Raw genomic sequence first — 21,635 nt, 5'->3', positions numbered from 1 at the left:
GGTCAGGGGAACCTGTCAGAAATAGGTGGAGGGGCCGGAGTGATAATATAGGGGGGAGGGCACTTGCCTCACACATTGCAGACTGGGTTCGATCTCCAAGAACCCATAGGGTCCCCCTAGCCCACCAAGAGTGATCCCTGAGCAGAGCCAGGAGTAAGCCCTGAGCACTGCTGAGTGTGTTCCCCACCCCTCCCCAAATGCATAAAAAAAGTCAAGCGAATTAAGGTCTGGATTTACAAAACCACCATTTACTGCAATATAAAATATGAAATTCCAAAATGTGAAGGTCAAAGAATATAAAAGCTGAGAATCTAGTCCAGATTAAAGACAATTAAAGGCACGTATCCAAACTTATATCTAATATGCTCAATGATTTTTTATATTCATTTAATTGTATTTTTTACTTGGATCTCATTATGTTAATAATCATACCTTACCTGTTACTAATAAAACTTTTTACGAAAGTTCCTTCTTCCCCCATTTAATTCTTCTTCTTCTTTGTTTTTCAGCTTTTGCGATGCTCAAGGGTTGCTCCTGACTCTGCACTCAGAAATTAGTCCTGGTGTCGCTTGCGGAACCATATAGGATGCCAGGGATTGGACCAAGGTTTGCTGTGTGTAAGGCAAACCCCCTAGCTGCTGAACTATTGTTTTGGCCCCTCCCCATTTAATTCTGATTATAAATGAATGTGAAATATTTCAAATGCTTTCTCAGCATCTACTGATATCATGATGATGATGATTTTTCATTTTATTGTTATATAATGTATTATATAGTTTCCCTGAAATAAACTCCACTTGGAGATGAAAATAAAACACACCAGACTTTCTTTCAAATAGATTAAATAACTAAATTTAAGACAGAAATAATATAGCACATAGAAAACAGCATAGATGAAACATTACATATATTAGCATAAAAGATATTTGGAAGGCTCAAACCCAATAACAAGGAAACCTAAAGAGGATTAGAGCTATATTAAACTAAAAAAAAAAAGAAAATTGAAATCACTGCCATTAAACATAAGGAAGTATCATGGGATGTTGAGTTCAGAAATGGAGGAAAATGATGAGTAGTTGTTGAAAGAAAAGGTATGATTGGTCATTGATTTGCTCGAGTGGACACCAGTAACATCTCCATTATGATACTTGTTACTGTTTTTGGCATATCGAATATGCCACTGGGAGCTTGCCAGGCTCTGCCGTGCGGGCGGGATATGAAAAATAAAACCCTTTAATACAATATAATAAAATGCTTATTCTCTTTCACATAAGTAAGTTTTCAACTCTGGAATCTAAAAATTATATTATATTCAATTTTACTTTATATTTGAATCTCTTTATGATAAAAATCATACCTTACCTGTCATTAATAAACTTTTAAAGACATTCTGTGCTAATATATTTTGGAGTCACATGAAATAGGTAAGACCACCTTATGTCAATATTCCCCCCTATACTTCATGTAAACAGTAAATGCTGTGATTTCTCTAGCAATAATTGTTGGAAATGATCACTCTGGACAAGAACTGAGTGCTGAAAGGAGATAAAGGGATATATACACATGATAACCTTTCAGTACCCGTGATAACCTTGCAAACCACAGTGCCCAACAGGGGAAGGAAGAAGTGGGAGAGAGACAGAGAGAGAAAGAGAGAGAGACAGGTGAATGCCAAGAGGCAGGTTAAGGGGTCTGGGGGAGGGAAACTGGGGATATTGATGGTGGGAAATGTACACTGGTAAAGGAAACAGTGTTGGAACACTATAAGACTGAAACCCAATATGAACAACTTTGTAATTGTGTATATCACAGTGATCGAATTATTAAAAAATTAGATATACAAATATTAAAATAATCAACAAAATAAAACACTATGGTCTGCAAATTTGTTCATGAGAATTTGTCATAGGTGTTTAATATTCCAATCGGTGGACATCTTAATCAGGATATAGCAAAATATGAAAAGGCTATAGGGGAAATAGCAAAGCAAGTAACTCACTACAAATACAACGTCCAGAATTACCAGAAAGTTTTGTCTTATAAGTAACCAAGATTCACTTGGGGAACTGTGACAATGAGGTGTAAAACACAAAGAAAGGTTAAAAAGAAACTCAGTGGATTCGGGATGCTCACAAGAGCACCGTCAGCTTTGCTGGGAGGAGGAAAAGGGAGCAATTCATTGATGAAGTCTAAAACACTTGGGGTTAATGTCCAACAACTGAGAGTTGGCACTCGTTTATTTAGTTGTTCAGCATCACTGGCTGAAAAGACCAATGAGCCTTTGCTCACCTAACTTCATTTGTTCTTTGGCAACCTGAATTTATTTCGATGTGTCCAGCTGGGCTTCTTTTCTAAACCTTAGCCTCACTCTTTCCACACTTCTGCTCATCGATGTCTGGATTTACTGATACTTCACTTCATCTTGGCATTTAGAGTCCTGAGGGATGTAGCAGGCATTATCTTTTGCAGGAGCCTGGTTTATTTTGAAGATTATTGGACCCTTCTCTGTTTTTCTAGAGGAGATTCTATACCAGGAAATTGAGTAGCCACCATGTCCTGTTTGTATATTACATTTCCCAGTCACCCTTCTGTTCTCGGTTTTGGAGAATCCTCCAAACCAGGTTTTTGTCACACCCCCCCATCCCCCAATTTCTTGCTGGATCCTGCTGGATTCTAATAGGGAAAATGGGATCCTGCTAGAAAGAAAGACAAGAGACACTTTCCCTCCTGTTTTGCTTGATGCATATTTCTTTGGTGTGGTCAGGGCTGGCAGTGGTCAGGGTTCTGCGACCAGGAACAAAAGCTGGTGGGGCTTGGGGGACCATATGGGATGCCAGGGGTCAAAACCAGGTCAGCCAATTGCAGGGCAAATACCTTCTGCACCATCCTGTTGCTCCAGCCCCATTGTTTTGTTTGTTTGTACAGAACTTAATCTGTCAATATTACCTGAGCAATAGCAGGGAAAGAACCCCAGGCATGGCTCCAGAGGCAAAAGGACTTAGTTCAGAGCCCAGCAGCTTGCGGCAGAAAAGTGAATGGACCATGCACTAAACCACAGCGCCATGCCTCCCCGGGAGGGAAAGGGTGTTGCTCCCTTCCACATTCCTCCTCCCCCGCCGCCCCCCCCAGCCCAGCAGCAAGGTGGCTGCCGCCTCAGAGATTATAGGAAAGCCAGGTATGAGCTGTCGGTGACAGGGCAACTGCAGTCTCATGGGAAGGGGGATGGTACTGGCTCGTCCTTCACGCCCTACCGAGGTCATGAGTTGCCCCCCACCAGTGGCTCTCTGGCATAGCCATAACACCAGACGCACAGAAACCAATCTCGTAATTATCTGGCTCTTTGCAGAAATCCAAAATCACGGGGCCACTATTGCGGCCATGCAAGATTATATGATTCTCATAACCAGCTATAGAAACAAAGTATTTCACAATGCCTTTTTAGCAAGTCTGATTGTTGTGGGGAGGGAAATTCTAAACAATAATGGTGCATCTTTTGTTGAAATTATGAATTTAATCAATGTAGAGAAGAGTTAAGTGGAAATTATCTGCCTCACAGGCATTGGAAGGAGTGAGAGGGGGGTATATTGGGGTTGTTGGTGGTGGAAAATGAGTACTGGTGAAGGGAGAGATGTTTGATCATTGTATGACCGAGACTTAAACCTGAAAGCTTAGTAACTTTTCCCACAGTGATTTAATAAATAAATATAAGAAGAAAAATAAATAAAATTATGAAAAAAAAGCAAGGTGGAGTTCATGCCCAATTCAATCAGCTAATCAGTGGCTGAATAAATAGCAGTACTCCTACATTAAAAAAAAAAAAAGAATCCCAGGCAGAGGAAATGGTTGGTGAGAAGGTGTGGCAGTAGATGCAGCAGTCCGTGAAGTGGTGGAAGCCCAGTGAGCCTGGGAAAGAGGATCTCTCTGGTGCCGGGTGGGGAGAAACCAGGCCAGGAGACAAGGGCAGTGTCCAGGCCAGAAAAGGATTTGGGTGCTAGTACTGTGGGTTGGGTGTCTGCCTTGCACATGGCTGACCTGGGTTTGATCCCCAGGCCTCTATATGGTCCCTGGAGTCCCTCCAGGAGTGTTCCCTGAGCACACAGACAGGAGTAAGCCCTGAGCACCCCTAGTGTGGCATCCCACCTCCTGCAAACAAAAAGACAAACATTTGGAGTCGAGTAGGGGAATCTGGAATTCATCCCGTAGGCACTTTGCACTTTAAAACGCAAGCCATAGGGGCTGGAGTGATGGCACAGAGGGTATTCATTTGCCTTGCACATGCTGACCTGGTTTCAATCTTTGACATGCCAATCCCTCAGCCCATCAGGAGTGAACCATGAGCACAGAACCAGGGATAAGCTCTAGCACCTCCAGGCCCCAAACAACAGCAAACACCCCTCCCTCCACTCCTGCCAACCCACCTGCATACATTACCCTCTAGTATATCATTAAATCAACTCCCATGGGTTAATTTAATCATCATCATCATCATAAAAAAAAAAGAAATGAAAAAAAAAACAAAAGAGGATAAAAATGACCGATGTCCAGCAGGTGTGCCAGGGTTGCTGCAGGCTGGGGCAGCCACACCTGGATGATGATGGGCTGGACTCAGGGAAAGGTGACTTCTGAACTCTCATCCTTCTATTTCCTTCTGCCAAAGTACTCCCGCAAGTCATCTCTCTTCCATGCTCCCGAGTGCCCCTGGGGACAGGAACTCCATCTGGGTCCTGTCTAAGCCACGGAGAGAGGCACCTATGGTTCTCCCCCCACAGGGTGCCTTTGTTGTGGCCTGATACCTGTAGGGTTCCTTCCCTCACTCTCATCTGTGACATAGGCTCATAAAGGGCACCCCTCAGACCATGAATTATGGGGTCCACCCATCAAAGTCTTTCTGTGTGTGTGTGTGTGTGTGTGTGTATGTATGTGTGTGTGCTCAATTGTGTTTCTCCTTTGCAAAAAGTTACATTGAGGCCTTAACCCATAAGAGTCACTTATGCTCTATGACAACTCTATGACAATCTTTTCGTTTTGGAGCCACACCCAGCAGTGCTCAGGGCTAACTCCTGACTGTGCTCATTCCTGGTGGTGCTCAGAGGAGGGCTGGGGATTGAACCCAATCTCCTACATTTCACGTCAAGCACCCTGACCACTGTCCTTTTAAGAAGACATTAAGACATGTGAAAATAGGCACACAGGGAGAGGTGATCACCAAGGCAGCATTATAGGGCCACCTGAGGGCCAGCAAACCAAGAGCTCTAAGGACGGTGGGGGAAGATTTCCCTACAGCTTTCAGAGGAAGCAAAATCCTGCTGATATCTATTTTATTTAGTGTGTTTGTGTGGGTGGGCTGGGTTTTGGGGCGGCATCTGGCTGCTTGTGCTGTTCCTGTCAGTTTTCAGGGACTGGGGGAGTTAGCCACAGTCAAAAGAAGCATCTTAACTCCTGGAGTCCCTCTCAGTCCTGCTGCCAACCTCTTGGCTTGTGGACTTGCAGCCTTCAGAACTGTGAAACAATGATTTTCTTTTCTTTTCTTTTCTTTCTTTTAACCTTTTTTGCTTTTTGTTTTATCTTTTTTGGGGGAGTGGAGTCATACCTGGCCATGGTCAGGAGTTACTCTGGCTCTGCATTCAGGAATTAATCCTGGTGGTACTCAGGGGACAGTATAGGATGCTGGGTTTGAGCCTTGGTTGGCTGAGACACCCTACCCACTGTACATCATTCTGGCTCCTTTTCTGACTTCTTGGGCCACACTTGGCAAGTCAGGAGTTACTCCTAGCTTTGCATTCAGGAATTACTCCTGGTGGTAATAATATGGTAATAATATGGTCCCGGGGGATCATATGGGATGCTGGGGATTGAACCTGGGTTGGTCACATGCAAGGCAAATGCTCTCCCTATTGTGCTATCACTCTGGGCCTCCCCGAATGCTTTTCTATCATTTTATGGTGCCTAGCTGATGGCATGGGGTTGGTGCAGCCATTAGAAAATGCATGCAAAGGGCTCAGCACAGAGCCTGGTACGTGCTGTGAGCCACCTGCAGTTGTTGGGGCCAAGGCAGGTGTGTGTTCATGTACATGTGTGCACAAGCATGTCTGTATGTGTACACGTGTGTTTGACATGCTCTAGAATCTCTTGGTTTAGCTGTAGAAATAAATGAACCAGAGACGGTACTTCATTCTACCTCCCATACCTGTTATCAACGAGAATATTTTTTAGGGTGTGGGGGAGGTGTATAGTGGAGGAGAAGAGGAGGTTGGGCCATTCCTGAAGGTGCTCCAACATACTCCTGCCTCTGTGCTCTCCCCTGTTGAGTCACCCTGTTTGTGTTTAGGAGACCACGCATGGCTCTGGGGATCTAAACTAGGGTAGCACCAGTAACAGCCACATTCAAGGCAAGCACCTTCCCTCCTGTCCTATTTCTCCAGCCAAGTCACTCAGTTTTTAAAGTTTTTCAGCTCTGGGGAGGCTCACAAAGGCCCAAGGGGTCTGTAGCAGAGCCAGGATAGGAATCCAGGCTTGATTATGTACCCAGTGTTGTCTTCTTGCAGTTTTGGTCGTTGGCTATCCCAAGCCCCAAGGCTGAAAGAAGCCTGTCTGGACATGAATCCAGCCTTTGGTGGCTAGAACTCGCTCTCTCTCTGCACCCTTCAGAATGCCTTATTGGAGCTTTGCTGCTTCGTCCTTTCCAAGCACCAGCTTGAGGATTACTGAAATTAATATTTGTCTCCTCCTCTGTGTGGGTCAAAGACCCAGCAAGTTAACTATGTTCATGATCCCTGAGAGGCGACCCCCACTACCTCGAGTCCCTCCTTTCTTCTCTTGACTCTTGACTCTTTCTCAAACGTATTGAACTGGGAGAACTCACATTTGCCCTGACAGGGAGAAGGAGAACTTCTCGTGCTCAAATTCTGAGAAAGATTCTGGCAGTGGTGTTTCCAAGACTCTTTTTGGGGGGAATGGGGTGGTCACAGCTGGCTGTGCTTAAGGCTTATTCCTGGCTCTGTGCTCAGGGATCATTCCCGGTGAGGTTGGGGAACAGTACACAGTGCCAGGGATACAACCTGGGAGGGCACACAAGGTAAGCATCTTACCTGCTGCACACTCTGGGGTCCTAGAAGGTTCTTAAGGGCACATGCACACTCAGAAATGAGTTTGATTCTCAACTTGGGCGTTAAATAGTGCTATAGGCTGTGATCTGATAGATTAACATCCTCCCCTTCATTAAGCAAGAAGTCATCCATTCATGAAACCCCAGATGCAAAAACACACAGCAGAGGAAATGAAGTTACTTATGAATCATAGAGGTAAGAAACTTGCAAGGTCTGGAGGACCATGTCTTACCCCTCCCCCTCCAAACCCCCACTTTATTTAAATCTTGTGGTGCTTTGAAAACTTTGGGGCAGGGTTTACACTGCACTTGACTGAGAAGCACTGTGCTCTATGGGGGATGGATGTATTTGTGCACTCTCAAAGGATGAAAATTTTTCCTTTTTGAAATTTTTGGGTCACACTCAGAAATGCTCAGGCGTTACTTCTGGCTCTGCATTCAGAAATTGATCCTGGTTGCACTCGGGAGAACACTGGGATGCCTGGGATCAACCCTGGGTGTTAGGCAAGAGCACTACCTACTTTTCTTCTGAGTGAACATGTAATCACTGATTTTTGAGTAAGCAGGTGGTTCCCAGTCTGCGAGAGCAGATCCCAGATGCATCAGAGAGAGCCCTCCCTGCAGAAACCCTCAGCAAAATGAGTCCTTGCATCTACTCAGGAGAAAGTTGTAGTTACCCACCTGTGTGTATGTGCGTGCACATGCACGCACACAACACACACACACACACAAACATGCACATGCACACACAGAAGGGCTCAGCTGCACGGGAAGCCAGAAAGTGTTTTTGTCCCTCACCGACAGTCTGATTCCCATCCCTGATCCTGCCCACATTGGACCCAGTAGCAGTATTTGGGTGATGGTGGTGGGTGTGAATGCATTGTAGTGAAGGAAGGTTAGCATGAAAACACCCTGGACAGAGCTACTTGCATTGCTCAACAATACACTAGATTGGTTTTCCACTTGAGGGAGAGGAGTTCTGTAAACCATCTGCAGGACCTGCTTCCCTTTGCATGCGCATGCTTACCCAGTCTTGCTTGTAAGGCCTGGAACCACAGCTATTGACTCAGGGCGTTCTGAGCCCCAGCGGAGAAATGCACATGCGCATGAATACTTCTCATCTTCAAGGTTTGTGAGCAGTAAGAGTGTGTAATGCTTTCAGCATGGGGTTAACAACACCGAGTTCCGGGCCGCAATGCCTCATATCTGGTATTGCGGTTTCTTTTCACAGCAGCCCCCTAAGGCTCCCGCCCCCGCCTCTCCTCCCAGATCCCGAGACTCTCTCTAAAAAGGTGAACAGTCTGTTCTCTATGCAAGCCCCCAGCGCCGTTCTCTTGCCTCCTAATTCTCCCACTTTCCTCATCCCACATACAATCTTCAAATAGCTCTGCTCTTTGCCGCACCTACCCGCTAGCTCCTCCCCCGCCCCCCCTACTAGCCCCTCCTCTCCCCTGCTGACCCCTGCTCAGCGAGGCTGGAAGCTCATGGTGTAGGTTGGTGGAATGGTGGCGAAGCCCACGTGTTTGGGGGACACGTCGATGTCTTGGGGAGCTTGCGGAGATTTGAAGCGGAAGTTCTGCATGATGGTGGTGAGGAAGAGGAAGAGCTCCATCCTAGCTAGGCCTTCTCCGAAACAGTAGCGCTTTCCTAAGGAAGGGAAGCAAAAGTGGTTGGGGAAAGCTTCACATGCCCCCCACTTTACCCAGGGTGCTGGATCGGAATAGCCGGGGTCCAGGGCTTTCAGCACTTTAGTTCCCGTTGAGGCTGAGATGGGCATATGGCAACGGAGGCAGTGGGAAAGTCACAACCACGTCCAAATGGGGGGCTGCACTGCCGCCTTCTGCCTAGGGGTCTGGAGGATCTGTCCAGTGGCCTTGGACAAATCTCACACTCATCTCCTAAGCGGCACACTCCACCCTTTCCGTGTCAGGGGGCTAATGAGGGCTGCGAACTGTGGTCTATGGGTTGGAGAGAGATTTTAGGCTACACTTTAGGGAGGGGAGTGGGGACGAAGGCAGTCCTGTTGGTGGTGGAAAGTGACCAGGAGGCAGACAGGGTTCTCTCACCAATGGAGAAGGGCACAAAGGCATCATTCTTCTTAAACTGGCCGTTCTCATCCAGGAAGTGCTGGGGATTGAAATCTCGCGGTCTGGCGAAGAACTTGGGGTCCCTCAGCACGGAGCCCAGCATAGGGAAGACTTCGGTACCCTGAAGGAACAGGGAAAGAGCACTTGTTTTAGTTTTGGCCCTGCAGTGCCGGGGAGCAAACCAGGGTTTGCTATATGCAAGACAAGTGCCTTGTTTTTCAGGTCACAGTTCATGATGCTCAGGAGCTACTTCTTGAAGTGCTCAGGGGACCATATGGGATGCCAGGAGTCAAACCTGGGCTGCTCGTGTGCATGGCAAATGCCTCTCTCGCTGTACTACTGCTGTGCTACTGTGCTCTCTCTCCTGCCCCTGAGGACGGGGCTAGATAAAGCTTCAGAGTAGGGATTTGTTGTGCTGAAAGCACTTGGTGTTGGGGGCTCTTTGAGGAAGGATCTTTAGTGGGCATTTGATCAATATCCCCCAAGACAGGAAGTTTGGGGTCCATGGGGATCTCTCTTTGGAGACAGAGGGCTCTCTTTGGCGGTTCTGTTTCCTGAGGCCAGGGCTCTGGGGGAGATACATGTTTGGGTATCCCTAATGGGAGGCTGAGGGAAGGAATGGCAGGGGGCATCTCCGATTATGAGACAAAGGCTGGAGAATGCCTTTGCCTAAGGGACGGGGAGCTGCAAGGGCACAGAGAGCAGGTATGGAGGTCCCACAGCCTGGGATCAGACATCACCTTGGGGAGGAAGAAGCCACGAAATTTGGTGTCCTTGGTGACTCGGCGGGCCAGGCCCATGGGGATCATATCTCCAAATCTCTGGATCTCGTGGATCACGGCCTCCACATAGGGCATTTTGGCCCGATCCTCAAACTTGGGCTGGCGGTTCTTGCCAATCACCCGGTCGATCTCCTCATGGACTTTGGCTGGGGAGAGGGGACAATGTGTCCGGTTAGTGGAAGGTAGAAGTGGTAGGTGACATGCATGATAGCTTTGTATGATGGAGCCAGCGACCATGTTCAAGGCCAGATGTAGGCCACGTGCATTGCTGGTTCAGGGCCCTGATTTACCAGGTCATGCCAGAGGCTGCAAGGAGGCAGGTTATGGGGAAGGGCAGGTGGGGGAGCCCGGGTTGGCTCAACACAGTAGCTATTTATCAATCAGTTTGGACACAGCCTCTTTGAGCAGTGGCTGTAACTCGGCTGGTGTCTCTGCTGGCTATCTACAGGGTCTCTGAGGCCCTTGGGTTCAGGAAGATTTTGAGGGTCTATGTGGCGCCTTTCCTGGCCTCCTCCAGCCTTACCCTCCACATCGGGGTGCTTCATGAGCAGCAGGAAGCCATAGCGCATGGTGGTGCTGACTGTCTCAGTGCCCGCGAAGAAGAGGTTCAAGGTGGTCAGCACCAAGTTCTTCATGTAGAACTCAGTGTTGGGGTTCTTCTGCTCCTGCAGGGAGAGGGGAGCTTCAGGCTGGGTCTACAGTCCCTTTGGGCTTTGCTCTGGCATCCGCCAGTCTCAGATACAGATTGGGAGAGAGTCTCCTCTCTGCCAAGCTCCCTCTCTGGGATCCAGAAAATTTATCAGCTTAGGGGTGAAAATTATCAGCTTAGTTGTCCTTGTGGTAGGAATGTTCAGAAAGAGAGGGCAGGAGAGAATGTTAGAGAGGATCCAACATGGACCCCGATGGCATGAGAAAAGGACTCAGAGGGACTCAGAGAGACCTAGAAGGATTTTCCTAGCACAGTTCTGTTTTGTCTTTTTGTTTTAGGCCTCTGGCAGGGCTCAGGGCTGATTCCTAGCTGTGTGCTCAGGGATCCCTTCTGGTAGGGCTGGGGATTGAACCAAGGTCCACTGCATATCAGGCAAGCGCCCTCCTCGCTGCAGTATTGTTCCAGCCCTGACACATTCTGAAGTGCCAATATCTTGTCCTCATGGGTGGTATCATTTCCTGATCGTCTCCTTTGAAACTTCCATTTCCACCAGTCTCTTTTCCTGTCCTCACCCATGGAAATTGACAGTCCAGGGCTACTGAGCACAGCTGTCAGTTGTGCACAGAGACACCAGGATGCAGGAGCAAATTGTGCTGGAGTCAGAGACCAGGACGTGAGCCAGATGCCCCGCTTCCGGGCCTCATTTCTCCAGCAGTGGCTTCTCCTCTTCCTCTCATGTAGAACTGAGAGGCTTGGAGCTGGAGTGATAGTACAGCTTGCTTGTCTTGAATGTGAATGATGCAGGTTCAATCCCAGGCACACCATATGGTTCCTTCCCCCAACTCCACTACCCTTTCCCCCAAACACACATACCCTAGCACTCCAGGAATAATTCCTGTGCACAGAGCTGGGAGTGTGTCCTGAGCACTGCTGGGTGTGGCCTTCAAACAAACAGAACTCTCTCACACACAAAACCAGGGGCAGTTGTGTGTTCCGATGGGGTGAAGACTGGTGGGTGCTGCCGTGGGGCAAGAACATGGGTGCAATGGGTGCTTGTTCTGAGGTTTCTTGCCCTGGAACTGAGGTACAAGTTTGGTGATGGGGAAAAATTGGAGGATGAAGATGGGAGTAGGTGTCAGTGGGGAGCTCCCCCCCACCCCCATCTCCTCGCAGTCCAGGTTGGCCCATACCTCCCGCATGCGGATTAGGAAGGAGTCGATAAAGTCCCGTGGGGAGTTGGGGTCTAGGGTGCGCTGGTTCTGTTCCACCTTCTTGGCTATGAAATCCTCCAGCCCCTGCAGTTCCTTAAAGGCTTGTTGCTGTGGCCCAGGCAGGTGCTTCATGACTGGATAGAACATCTCATAGAGCTGCATGGAGAGAAGGAAGAAAAGCAGGCTGAGGGGGCTGGGCTAACAGCACCAGGCAGACCCTCAGGGCAGTAGGGCCTGTCCAAGGAGGGCAGAAAGGAGTTGATTCTGGGAACTGAACCTGGATCCTCTGTGTGCAAGACCAGCCCCTTCCTGCATTACTAGTTCTACAACCCTACGTGTTTAATGGGATGGGATTGGAAAGACCCCAGTGTTTTCACCTGAGTGAAGGTCAAGGGCCCAGTCTAGGAATTTTGGTGAGAAGGATTGGGGTACATATTTGGGAGTCAGATCTTAGTGGCTCTGTGATGTTCAGTCGAAGTGCTCAGATTTTCTAGTGAGGTTGGGTCTAGGGTTACCTGTTCAGGTGGGCTCAAGTGGAGACAACTGCCTAGGTATTTTGGGGATCAAAGGCACAGTTATTAAAGTGGGGTTGATGTTCAGGAGTTATAATGGGGGACATGCCTGTTTCGGTGTCCATATGTTCACTTGGGCACATAAAGGCCATGGGACAGGTATTGAAAGGGAGGATTGGGTGAGACTGGTTTGGGTGTTGGGGGAACTGGCATCCAGGTGAGTCCATGCTTACGGGTCTCAGTATCCACCTATATAGACTCTCAGACATTTAAGTCCTCTGTGTAGGAAAGTCCCTATTCAGAGAATTTGACTGTGCAGACGGCAGATAATTTGGTGGGGCAGGCTGTTGTGGGACCAGGTGTTCAGTTTCTCAGGAGGTGGGATGAAGAAGTCACTTGTCAGAATGTTAAGAAATTCAAATGGAGGGATCCAGAGTGAAAATAAGTACTGTGGGTTGGGCAATTTCTTGCATGAAGCTGACTGTGGCTTGATTTACAGCACCCCATAAGGTCCCCCAATATCTCCACCCCCAAGAAGAGGTCCTTGAGTGTACAGCATGGAGCAAACCCTCAGCACCACTATGTGGCTCCAGAGCAAAAAAAATACCCCAAACAAACAAAAATGAAAATACAAAAACCCCAACAAAGAAATTTATGTGGAAAGATGGAAAGTCACCCGAGAGCCCCTGCCCAGATGAGAAGTCAGTTGTTGATTGAGTGTTCCCCCTGCTCTGGCATCTGGAGGAGGGAGCTGGGCATCTATATGTCCCTGGAGACAAGTGTCCAGTGTCCAGACCCCTCAGTTGTTGATTGAGTGTTCCCCCTGCTCTGGCATCTGGAGGAGGGAGCTGGGCATCTATATGTCCCTGGAGACAAGTGTCCAGTGTCCAGACCCCTCAGTTGTTGATTGAGTGTTCCCCCTGCTCTGGCATCTGGAGGAGGGATCTGGGCATCTATATGTCCCTGGAGACCAGTGTCCAGTGTCCAGACCCCATGTGGGCTGGTTTTGCAGGGACCCTGGGCTACCTGGCCTGTGGACGTGGCTGTGAACTGGAAGCTGCCCAGCATCATGCGCAGGAGTGACAGAAACTCTTTGTCCTCATAGTCAAATCGGTCCCCAAAGACAATGGAGCTGATGACATTGGAGACAGTGCGGCTCAGGTAGAAGGTGGGATCGATGAATGCACCTGTGGATGGATAAGGGAAGGGGTGTCGGGGGGGTCTCACCTGGGTGATGGGAGGCTGCTCAGAGTACTCAGAGGGGGCCCTGGGGGCGGGGAGCAGAGACCCAGGGCTGGAGATCCCCAGGGCTACCCCAACCTAGACCCTTTCTAGTACCAGCCCTCCCCCACCTTTCCCCTTACTCCCCTCCTTCCCTCTTTATCTTCCCCCTTCTCCACTCTCCTCCCTCTCTCACCTCTCCTCCCTCACTTCTTCCCCTCCTTGACCTCCCTCCATCTCTTCTTCCTTAGAGTTCCTACTTCTCCCTCTCCCCTGCTCTCCCCTTCCTCCCTTTAACTCTCTGCTCTCTCCTCCCCTTCCCCTCTGCTCCTTCTCTCTCCATGGCTTCCCTCTCTCCCCTCCTTTACCTCTCCTTTCTCTTCCTCCTCTCTCCTCTCTGTCCTCTTTCCCCTTTTTTCCTCCTCCCCTCCTTCTCTTCTCCTTCCCCTATTTTTAAATTCATTTTTTAAAATTTATTTTATTAAAAAGTTTTTTTAATAGTGAGACATCATGAGGTACAGTTGCGGACTTACACATTTTTGTGCTTGGGTTTCAATTATATAATGATCAAATACCATCCCTCCACCAGTGCCCACTTCCCACCACCACGCATCCCAGTATCCCTCACAACCTCATCCCCCCCATCCCACCCTGACTCTGTGGCAGGGCATTCCCCTCTGTTCTCTCTCTCCTTTTGGGTGTTGTGGTTTGCAAAAGAAACATTGAGTGGCAATCATGTTTGGTCTATAGTCTACTTTCAGCATGCTTCTGCCATCCTGGGAGGGTCCTCCCAACACCTTTATTTGGTGTTCCCTTCTCTATCTGAGCTCCCTTTTCCCTAATATGTGTGGTTGGCCTCCAAGTCATGGAGTAGTCCTTCCCCTATTTCCTCTCCCACCAGCTCCACTTCCTCCGTCTGCCTTCCCTCTTTGCTCTCTTCTTCCTTCATCTTCCTCCATCCTCCACTCCATCCTCCCCTCTTCTCTGCCATCTTTTCTTCCTTCCCTCCCTTCGCCTCCTCTCCTTCTCTCCCTCTTTTTCTGCCTTCCATCTCTCTACTCTCCTCTCCCTGCTGTTCTCAGCTCACCACGTGTACTGCGGAAGGCTTCGATGAGAAAGCCTGCCTCCTCCTGGATGCGTTCCTCAATGCCACGCTTGCCCACGCCGAAGTCCCGCAGTGTGGTGATGGAGAAGCGTCGCAGCTGTTTGGCACGCTCCCCATTGCTGAAGGCCACACCTGCGGGGAGGCAAGAGCCTGGGTGTGGGGGCACAGAGGGTGCGGTGGTGGGAGGCAGGGGGCAGGGTAGCAGGAAGATGGATCTGGGCTGGAGCCTGGCAGTGAGAGAGGCCTGCACACATCAGCGCACAGAGGCATACAGGGCAAAGTGGGCACTGGAGTGAGAGAAATGCTGGGGCGGGCAGGGGTGGGCAGCAGAGACTAAGCTGGACAAGTTCTAACACAGAGGGGGCCAAACACAGGCACAGAGATGGTGGGAAGGAGAAAAAAGACAGAGACAGGGAGTGAGGGATCCGGGTTCCAAAGCAGAAACTCTAGAGAGAGGGAGAGAGATGGAACAGTGGACATAGGCGAGGCCACTTGGAATAGAGGGGGATTCCAGGGGGAAACTGAGGCTCAGGGGTCTTCCTGGCTGCTGCCCCTTACCATAGCCTTTGAAGAGCCAGTCAAAGGTGGCCTGCTCTCCTCGGCCGCTGAACTCCTCCGCCTGGTCCACCAGCGCTTCCTTCACCGCGTCTTGACCACACAGCACCACCACGCGCCGGGCACCCAGGTACACGGTGAACACGGGCCCATAGCGGTCCCTGAGCTGGTGGACGGGAGCATGAGCGGGGTGGGGCTCAGAGGGAACAGGTCCACCCAGTACAGAGCTGACCTATCCTAAGACCCGAGCTGGCCTGCCCTCCCCACCCCACCCCACCCCCCCATTCCTCCGCGGTCTGCACCTTCATGAGAGAATTGTACATCTGCTCAGTGTTCAGCTGTAGGTAGTTCCCGATGAAGGGTAAAGGGGTAGGCCCTGGGGGCAGCTTGCCGGCCAGCTTCCTCTGGTGCCACACTGACATCAGCACCATGATCGTCAGGCAGGCCAGCAGGGCCACCAGGAGCAGCCCTGAGGCCAGCATGGTGGCGCTGAGAGTAACGGTCAGCAGGGGTTGGCCAGTGTGGGGTCCTGATGCCTTTATACTTTTTGGGCGTGCAGAGTGGACGCCTGTCCCGGTTATATAACTGTTCCACCTCCCAGCTCCATCTTTCACCAGCCTACCCACCTCTCTTGGCTCCCAGCCCAAAGGGGTGGAGGAGGGAGCCAGAGCCAGTGTGCAGGATTTAGGGTGCCTTCATGGCAGTGGACTTGCCGGATGGGGAGTCACGGGAGCTGTAGAGGAATCCCAGAATAGAAGATCTTGGAATGTTTGCATGCAGGTTCCACCCTCTACCCAACCCTGCCAGGATTTTGAATTTTGCGGGGTATGTCAGTGTGAGAGGGAACTCCAGAGTGATTGGGGTCTCAGGAGAGAAGAACCCAGAGATCTGGATTTGAAGGTGTTGGAACGAGACAGGTTGTGTTGGGGAGATGTGGGGTGTTTTGTGGGGTCTGAGAAGAGATGTAGGTTTGAAAGTTACCAGTGGCCGCAGAGATGCTCAGTGGACTGAGTGCAGGCCAGGCTCATTCATTTGTGGTGGTGATAGTGTCAGGGTTCCACCCTCGGGATCACCTCTGAACTCCAACTTCTCCCTATCCAAAAATGATTCTCAAGCGATGATATTCCAGGGAATGAGGGTTTTGAGGTGCCAGAGGCTCTCAGTGGGTAGATGTGAAGATCTTGGAAATAGTATGTATGGGCAGTCTAGCTGGATTAAAGAGCTGACCTCTGATCCCTTACCCTTGACCTCCTTTTGATTTGGACGCAGGTTCAGAATCCTCTTCACATCCTCAAAGTGAGCGGGTACCATAGAAATGCTCATCTAGGATTGGGAAAGGGCTAAAGTCCAGGACCAGAATTGGCTGGAATTTTCCATTCCTTTCCTTGAAAGGAGAAGACTCACGGGTGGTGTTGGTTAGTCGGGCTGGCCAGGCCTTGGGAAATGAGAAGTCCCCACTCCTACTCCCCTGACCCCCAAAATAGTCTGAACAGTACAAGTGTCTCTATGGGAAAGGTCCATCTTCTCACTGATGTTCTGGAAATGCCTGCTGGACTCTCCACAGCTGCGCTTAGTGTCACTCTCACATTCTCTGCTTTATCTCAGGTATACTAAGACCAGATGGCAGAGGGTGGGTGTGACATGAGATGCCTCTATTTTCCTTCCTCTGTTTCTCTTCTCTGGGCTTGGTTTCCTCCCCCACCCTCACCCCTATTGTGGGCAGAGAATTTTCTGGGGGAGAAAAGGTCCTGCTTGAGTGTGAAGGCTGTTTTGAGGTGCTCTTTTAAAATTTTTTAAAAAATTTATTTTATTTATAAAAAATTTTATTTTAATGAATCACCATGAGATACAGTTGCAGACTTACAAACTTTCATGATTACGTTTCAGTCATACAATGATCAAGTACCCATCCTTCCACCAGTGCCCATTCTCCACCAACAACGTTCCCAGTGTCCTTCCTACCACCCCCACCCTTTCTGAACCCCTTCCTCTGTGGCAGGCACATTCCCTCTTACTCTCTCCTTTTCGGTGTTATGGTTTGCAATATAGGTACTAAGCAGCTATCATGTTTGGTCCATAGTCTACTTTCAACACACATCTATCATCCCGAGCAAGCCCTTCAACCATCATTTACTTGGTGGTGCCTTCTGTTTTGAGGTACTCTTAACAGGCGGAGAAAGAGCAATGACTGGAGAACTCTGGGTAAATGTCAAAGTCTGGGAGATATGGTGCAAAGGGTTGGGGACCTAAGGGATGCTGGGGGTTGTGGTCTGGTCGTTCTTTCATTATTGCCTGATGGGCCCCTTAACTACCTCTGCCTTGTCTTCCTCATTTTGCAGCCTAGACTCTTAGTATATCCCCTTAGGATACCTCAAGGGGACCACAGGTGAAGAAATGGGTTCACAGCATGAGACTAGAAGGCTAACGGGCAGCACAGGGGACCCCAGGAAGGAAGTGAGTTCAGAGGAACCTGTTAGAAATAAGTGGAGGGGCCAGAGTGATAGTATAGTGGGGAGGGCACTTGCTTCCCATGCAACCAACAGGGTTCAGTCCCCAACAACTCATAGGGTTCCCCAAGCCAACTATGAGAGATCCCTGAGCATAGAGCCAGGAGTAAGCCGTGAGCACTGTTGGGTGTGTTCCCCAACCAATAAATAAATAAAATAAAAGAGAAAAAAGAAAAAGAAAAAAGGATCACGGAACATTGATTTCAAGGACAAGGACCAGAACCCAGAAAACCACACTCTGAGTCACACAGGCATTACCTGGGGGAAGCTGGGCCTGCGCCTTTTCCCCTCCTCTGTTGACTGGTCTCGGCCATGCTCAGGCTGGGGCTAAGCGGGGGTTCCTGCAGCAAGGGGGTGCTGTGTGGGCATCAGACTTGACCACACAGAGAATTCGGGCAGGCTCTGCCGCTGCCATTGGCAGGGCCCAGGGAACTTGGGCCATCACATGGGCATCGATCTGGGCCCCTGGTGGACATTAGTTGGCAAGGGACATGACACAAGAGAATTGTGGGTCCACGCATGTGCCAAGAGGCTCTAGAGGAGCACCAGGCAACCAGTGCTTGAGGCTGGCTGCAGGAGGGAACCAGAGCGGCACCAGAGACCCTCTGAGGCTGGTACCAATAGCACCTGGAGGAAGGTGGATTGGCTCTGGGTCGGTCCAGGAGAGCCCCCAGTGGGGCCCCCAGGCAGCATCTGACCTCTCTACCCTTGGGCAGGTGTCCAGAGGGGTTGACCTTCCCCAGGCCTGGCAGGTTGCAAATGTGGTATGTGCGTCCAGCTGCCCTATTTGCAGGGAACAAAGGACCTGAACAAAACAGCGCAGGAGAGGCAAGTTGAGTTGTTTGTTGGTTTTGGATGGGGAAGAGGAGGGAAGGAGGATTAGCTAGAGTTAGGTCTCAGTCGCCCTAATCCCCACTAGTGGCCTGCACCTGGGCTGGCCACTGGCCCACTCCCTTCCCTCCTCCCTCTTGGCCTAGGAGGGAGGTAGAAATGGGGGTGGGGTGGTGTGTGTGTGTGTGTGTGTGTGTGTGTGTGTGTGTGTGTGTGTCTGCCTCTTTCTCAATGAGCTTGGCACCAGGAAGGGGACTGTGTGTTCTTACCTGCCCTGTGGCTGGGCTGAGGGAGGGGGGCAGGGAGAGGGAGGGGAAGAGCCAGGAACAGGAGACCCGGTGCATGATTAGAGGGGAGCTTCCAAGTGTGACCTCATGCTCCTGGCTGGCTAAAGGACATGGGCCTGGGCTTGACGGCCCACGGGAGTTGATGGGGAACCTGGGAAAATCCTTTCCCCTTGCCGGACCTCAGTGTCCCTTTCTTGGATAACAGGAACGCAGTTCAGAGCAAGATTAAGACATGGATTGGAACCCTAATCTTTCCTTTCTTTGCCGTGTGATCTTGAGCAGGTAACCGCCCGGTGTGAGTCTCTGACGGGGACAGCCCTAAACTGGTAGCCTCTAAGGGTGGAATCAGTGGGTTTATGGTTGTGAAGTGAATGGGGTTAAGGGCTTAGTCCCTCTGCACTGTTCTTTCCTGTAGGGTGAAGGAGTGGGAATGATCTACTCTACACACACACCCCTGCTCCAGCTTCCTGTCTCTGGTTCAGGGTCAGAGAAGAACTTCCTGCCTGGTTCCTTCCTTCCTCCACAGCTGAGCCTGAGCCTCTGGATCCAGGGCTGCTTCCTCAGGTTCATCTTCCTCAAATCCCTCTCATGGATCTTTCTGGCAGCCTCCTGGAGGGCAGGGGGAAGTCGGGGACCAGGGTCAGACATATGGTTTTACTTTTTTTTCCTCCTGCCTTGGTTTTGAATGGGTTTACAGCCTCTTTCTGTCTCTCCCTCTTTGCCTCTGACCCTCTTGCTCCCCCACCACCTGCCTGCCCCTCTTGTGTGCTACTGGACCTCGCTATGAGTATGTCCTTCTGCCCAGTGGTGTTTCCTTCATGCCTCTGCCTTTCTTCTCCTTATCGAGACCTTTATGTTTGTGGCTTCTTCTGGGTGCATGCCCTTCTCGGGAATGGGTTGGGCTGGAGGGGTGGGGGTTGCCCCATGCACACACATGCCAACCCATCCACATTGATGGAGGGAATTTGAGCAATTGAGCATGTGTGTTTTGGGAGTGTGTTTTGGGGATGCTGGGCCTGTTGATATCCATAGCTGCTGCTCTGGTGGAACGTAAATTCAGGCTGCATGCTGTGCTTGTGTGACTTTGGAGTGGTTATGGGTGATAGGGGTACAGGTGTTCGGGATACACCCATCGGGGGTGTGCACTTGTGCATGTCTGTTTCTGACCAGCTGTCAGCTGTGTGCTCCTGTTGGTGCATGGTGCAGCTGATGAGCCGGGCTGGGCCCATGGGCCTCCTGCATGCTATCCCCAGGGTTTGTGACCCGCAAGCAGTCACATACATGCACGCATGCACGCACGCACACACTGGAGCAACTGAGAGAAGCGTGAGCCTGTCTTTGATGACACCCAGCCCTGGTTCTGCTTCCTTTCTTTTTGTCAAGCACAGGCAGGTCCCTGAGTCTTTCTCCCCCTCTGGCTGTTTCACTCCCTCTGTTCTCAAGGGTCACAGAAACAGGGAAAGCCTTCACGAGGCTGGTGTGTGGCGGTTTGCTGCTTACCGCACCCTGGAGAGTCTCTTTCCCACACTCCCTGTACCTCCTGAGCCCTTCTGCCAAGTCCAGGGTCATTCAGCCAGTGCTCAGCAAAGCCCAGGATGCAGGGCATACAGGTGAGCCCAGGCCCACCCTCCAGACCTCTCAGTTCACTGGGCCCAGCAGTGAGAGCTCAGGGGAATAGTGAAAGTGAGGGCTCAGGAGTGTGTAGGGCGGGGGTTCTGCTCTGGGACAGGGGGTCGGTGCCTCATCAGCTGGACTATCTCTCCACCCCTCATCTTCTCTTAGAAAAAAAGATTTTAACTATTGTTTAGGTAACATGGTTACAATAGTATTAACATGTTCCTTTTGGGAGCCAGAGAGGTAGTACCATGGGTAGGGCGCTTGCCTTGCACGTCCTGGGTTCGAACCCTGGCATTTCGTATGGTCCCTTGAGCCTGCCAGGAGTAGCCCCTGAGCACCTCTGGTGTGGTCCCCAAGCCAAACCAACCAACAAAAATGGACCCCCTCCCCCAAAAAAAGCCCTCACGATTTGTTTTTACCCCCTGAAATTTTATTTAGGCATTACAAAGGGTAAGCCTGTTAATAATAAAAATTTTCAGGCATATAAGGCTCTAGTTCCAGAACCACTGCTAGGGACTCAAGTCCCCCTGCCCAGGCAAACTTATTAAAAAATTTAAAATTATAATAATTTGAGTCTCATCTTTACAATAGTGTTAATGTTTATTCACCCCCTTCCTCCCCGCCCCCTTTTAGGAAACTTCCGAGAACTCCCTGAGATCTTGTGGCTCGTATAAAACTTCTCAGTAAGCCTGAAACCAGACATTCCAAATGCTAAAAATAAAAACTGGTGTTTTTGGAGGAAGGTTTATCGCAACTGTTCTGTGTTCTTTGAAATATTAACCAAAGACTGGGTCTGCCACCCTGAGACTACCCAGGCCTTTGGCAGTGAGATGGTGAGTATGAATATGAACAACAAGTGCTTTTGGCCAGAGATAGAAATGTTTACTTTTCAAATTTCAGAGTGATGATAAGGATTAGGGTGGAGTAGTGCAAGTGTTGGCTGAAATGGAGTGAAGGGGAAGGTCAAAGAATTGAATAACGTCAAGGTTCTTTGTGTCTGATAATTTGGAGAGTTTTGTCCACAGCCACTGAAGTATTTTCTTCTGGGGCAAACAGCAAGACTGCAGAACTTACAGATGAGGGCTGTGTGTGTGTGTATGTGTGTGTGTGTGTGTGTGTGTGTGTGTGTGTGTGTGTGTGTGTGCGGTTTGATAGATGACAAAAAT

The 21,635-nt window shown here is 49.8% G+C and overlaps 1 protein-coding gene across 1 annotated transcript; it reads right to left on the bottom strand.

Annotated features, from left to right (window-relative positions):
• Positions 1–7,358: 7,358 nt before the first annotated feature.
• Positions 7,359–15,749, bottom strand: LOC130043779 (cytochrome P450 2A13). Its single transcript, XM_056136207.1, has 9 exons — positions 15,530–15,749; positions 15,231–15,393; positions 14,655–14,804; positions 13,373–13,533; positions 11,814–11,990; positions 10,498–10,639; positions 9,933–10,120; positions 9,172–9,313; positions 7,359–8,752 (listed from the first exon to the last, which is right to left on the bottom strand). The coding sequence occupies exons 1-9, from the start codon at positions 15,707–15,709 to the stop codon at positions 8,571–8,573; spliced, it is 1,485 nt and encodes a 494-aa protein (XP_055992182.1). The 5' UTR covers positions 15,710–15,749; the 3' UTR covers positions 7,359–8,570.
• Positions 15,750–21,635: the final 5,886 nt, after the last annotated feature.

The sequence above is a fragment of the Sorex fumeus genome, unplaced genomic scaffold, assembly GCF_029834395.1.
Source record: "Sorex fumeus unplaced genomic scaffold, SorFum_2.1 ptg000122l, whole genome shotgun sequence".
NCBI lineage: Eukaryota > Metazoa > Chordata > Mammalia > Eulipotyphla > Soricidae > Sorex > Sorex fumeus.
The sequence above is the reverse complement of the archived record's forward strand: the minus strand, read 5'-3'. Positions and strand labels throughout refer to the sequence as shown.

Coding starts and splice junctions, on each gene's coding strand:
- LOC130043779 (XM_056136207.1), bottom strand. CDS start 15,709: ATGCTGGCCTCAGGGCTGCTCCTGGTGGCCCTGCTGGCCTGCCTGACG. Junction 14,805..15,230: donor CTGGCTCTTCAAAGGCTATG/GTAAGGGGCAGC, acceptor GCCTCCCCGCAG/GTGTGGCCTTCAGCAATGGG. Junction 11,991..13,372: donor CAGCCACGTCCACAGGCCAG/GTAGCCCAGGGT, acceptor CTCTCCATGCAG/CTCTATGAGATGTTCTATCC.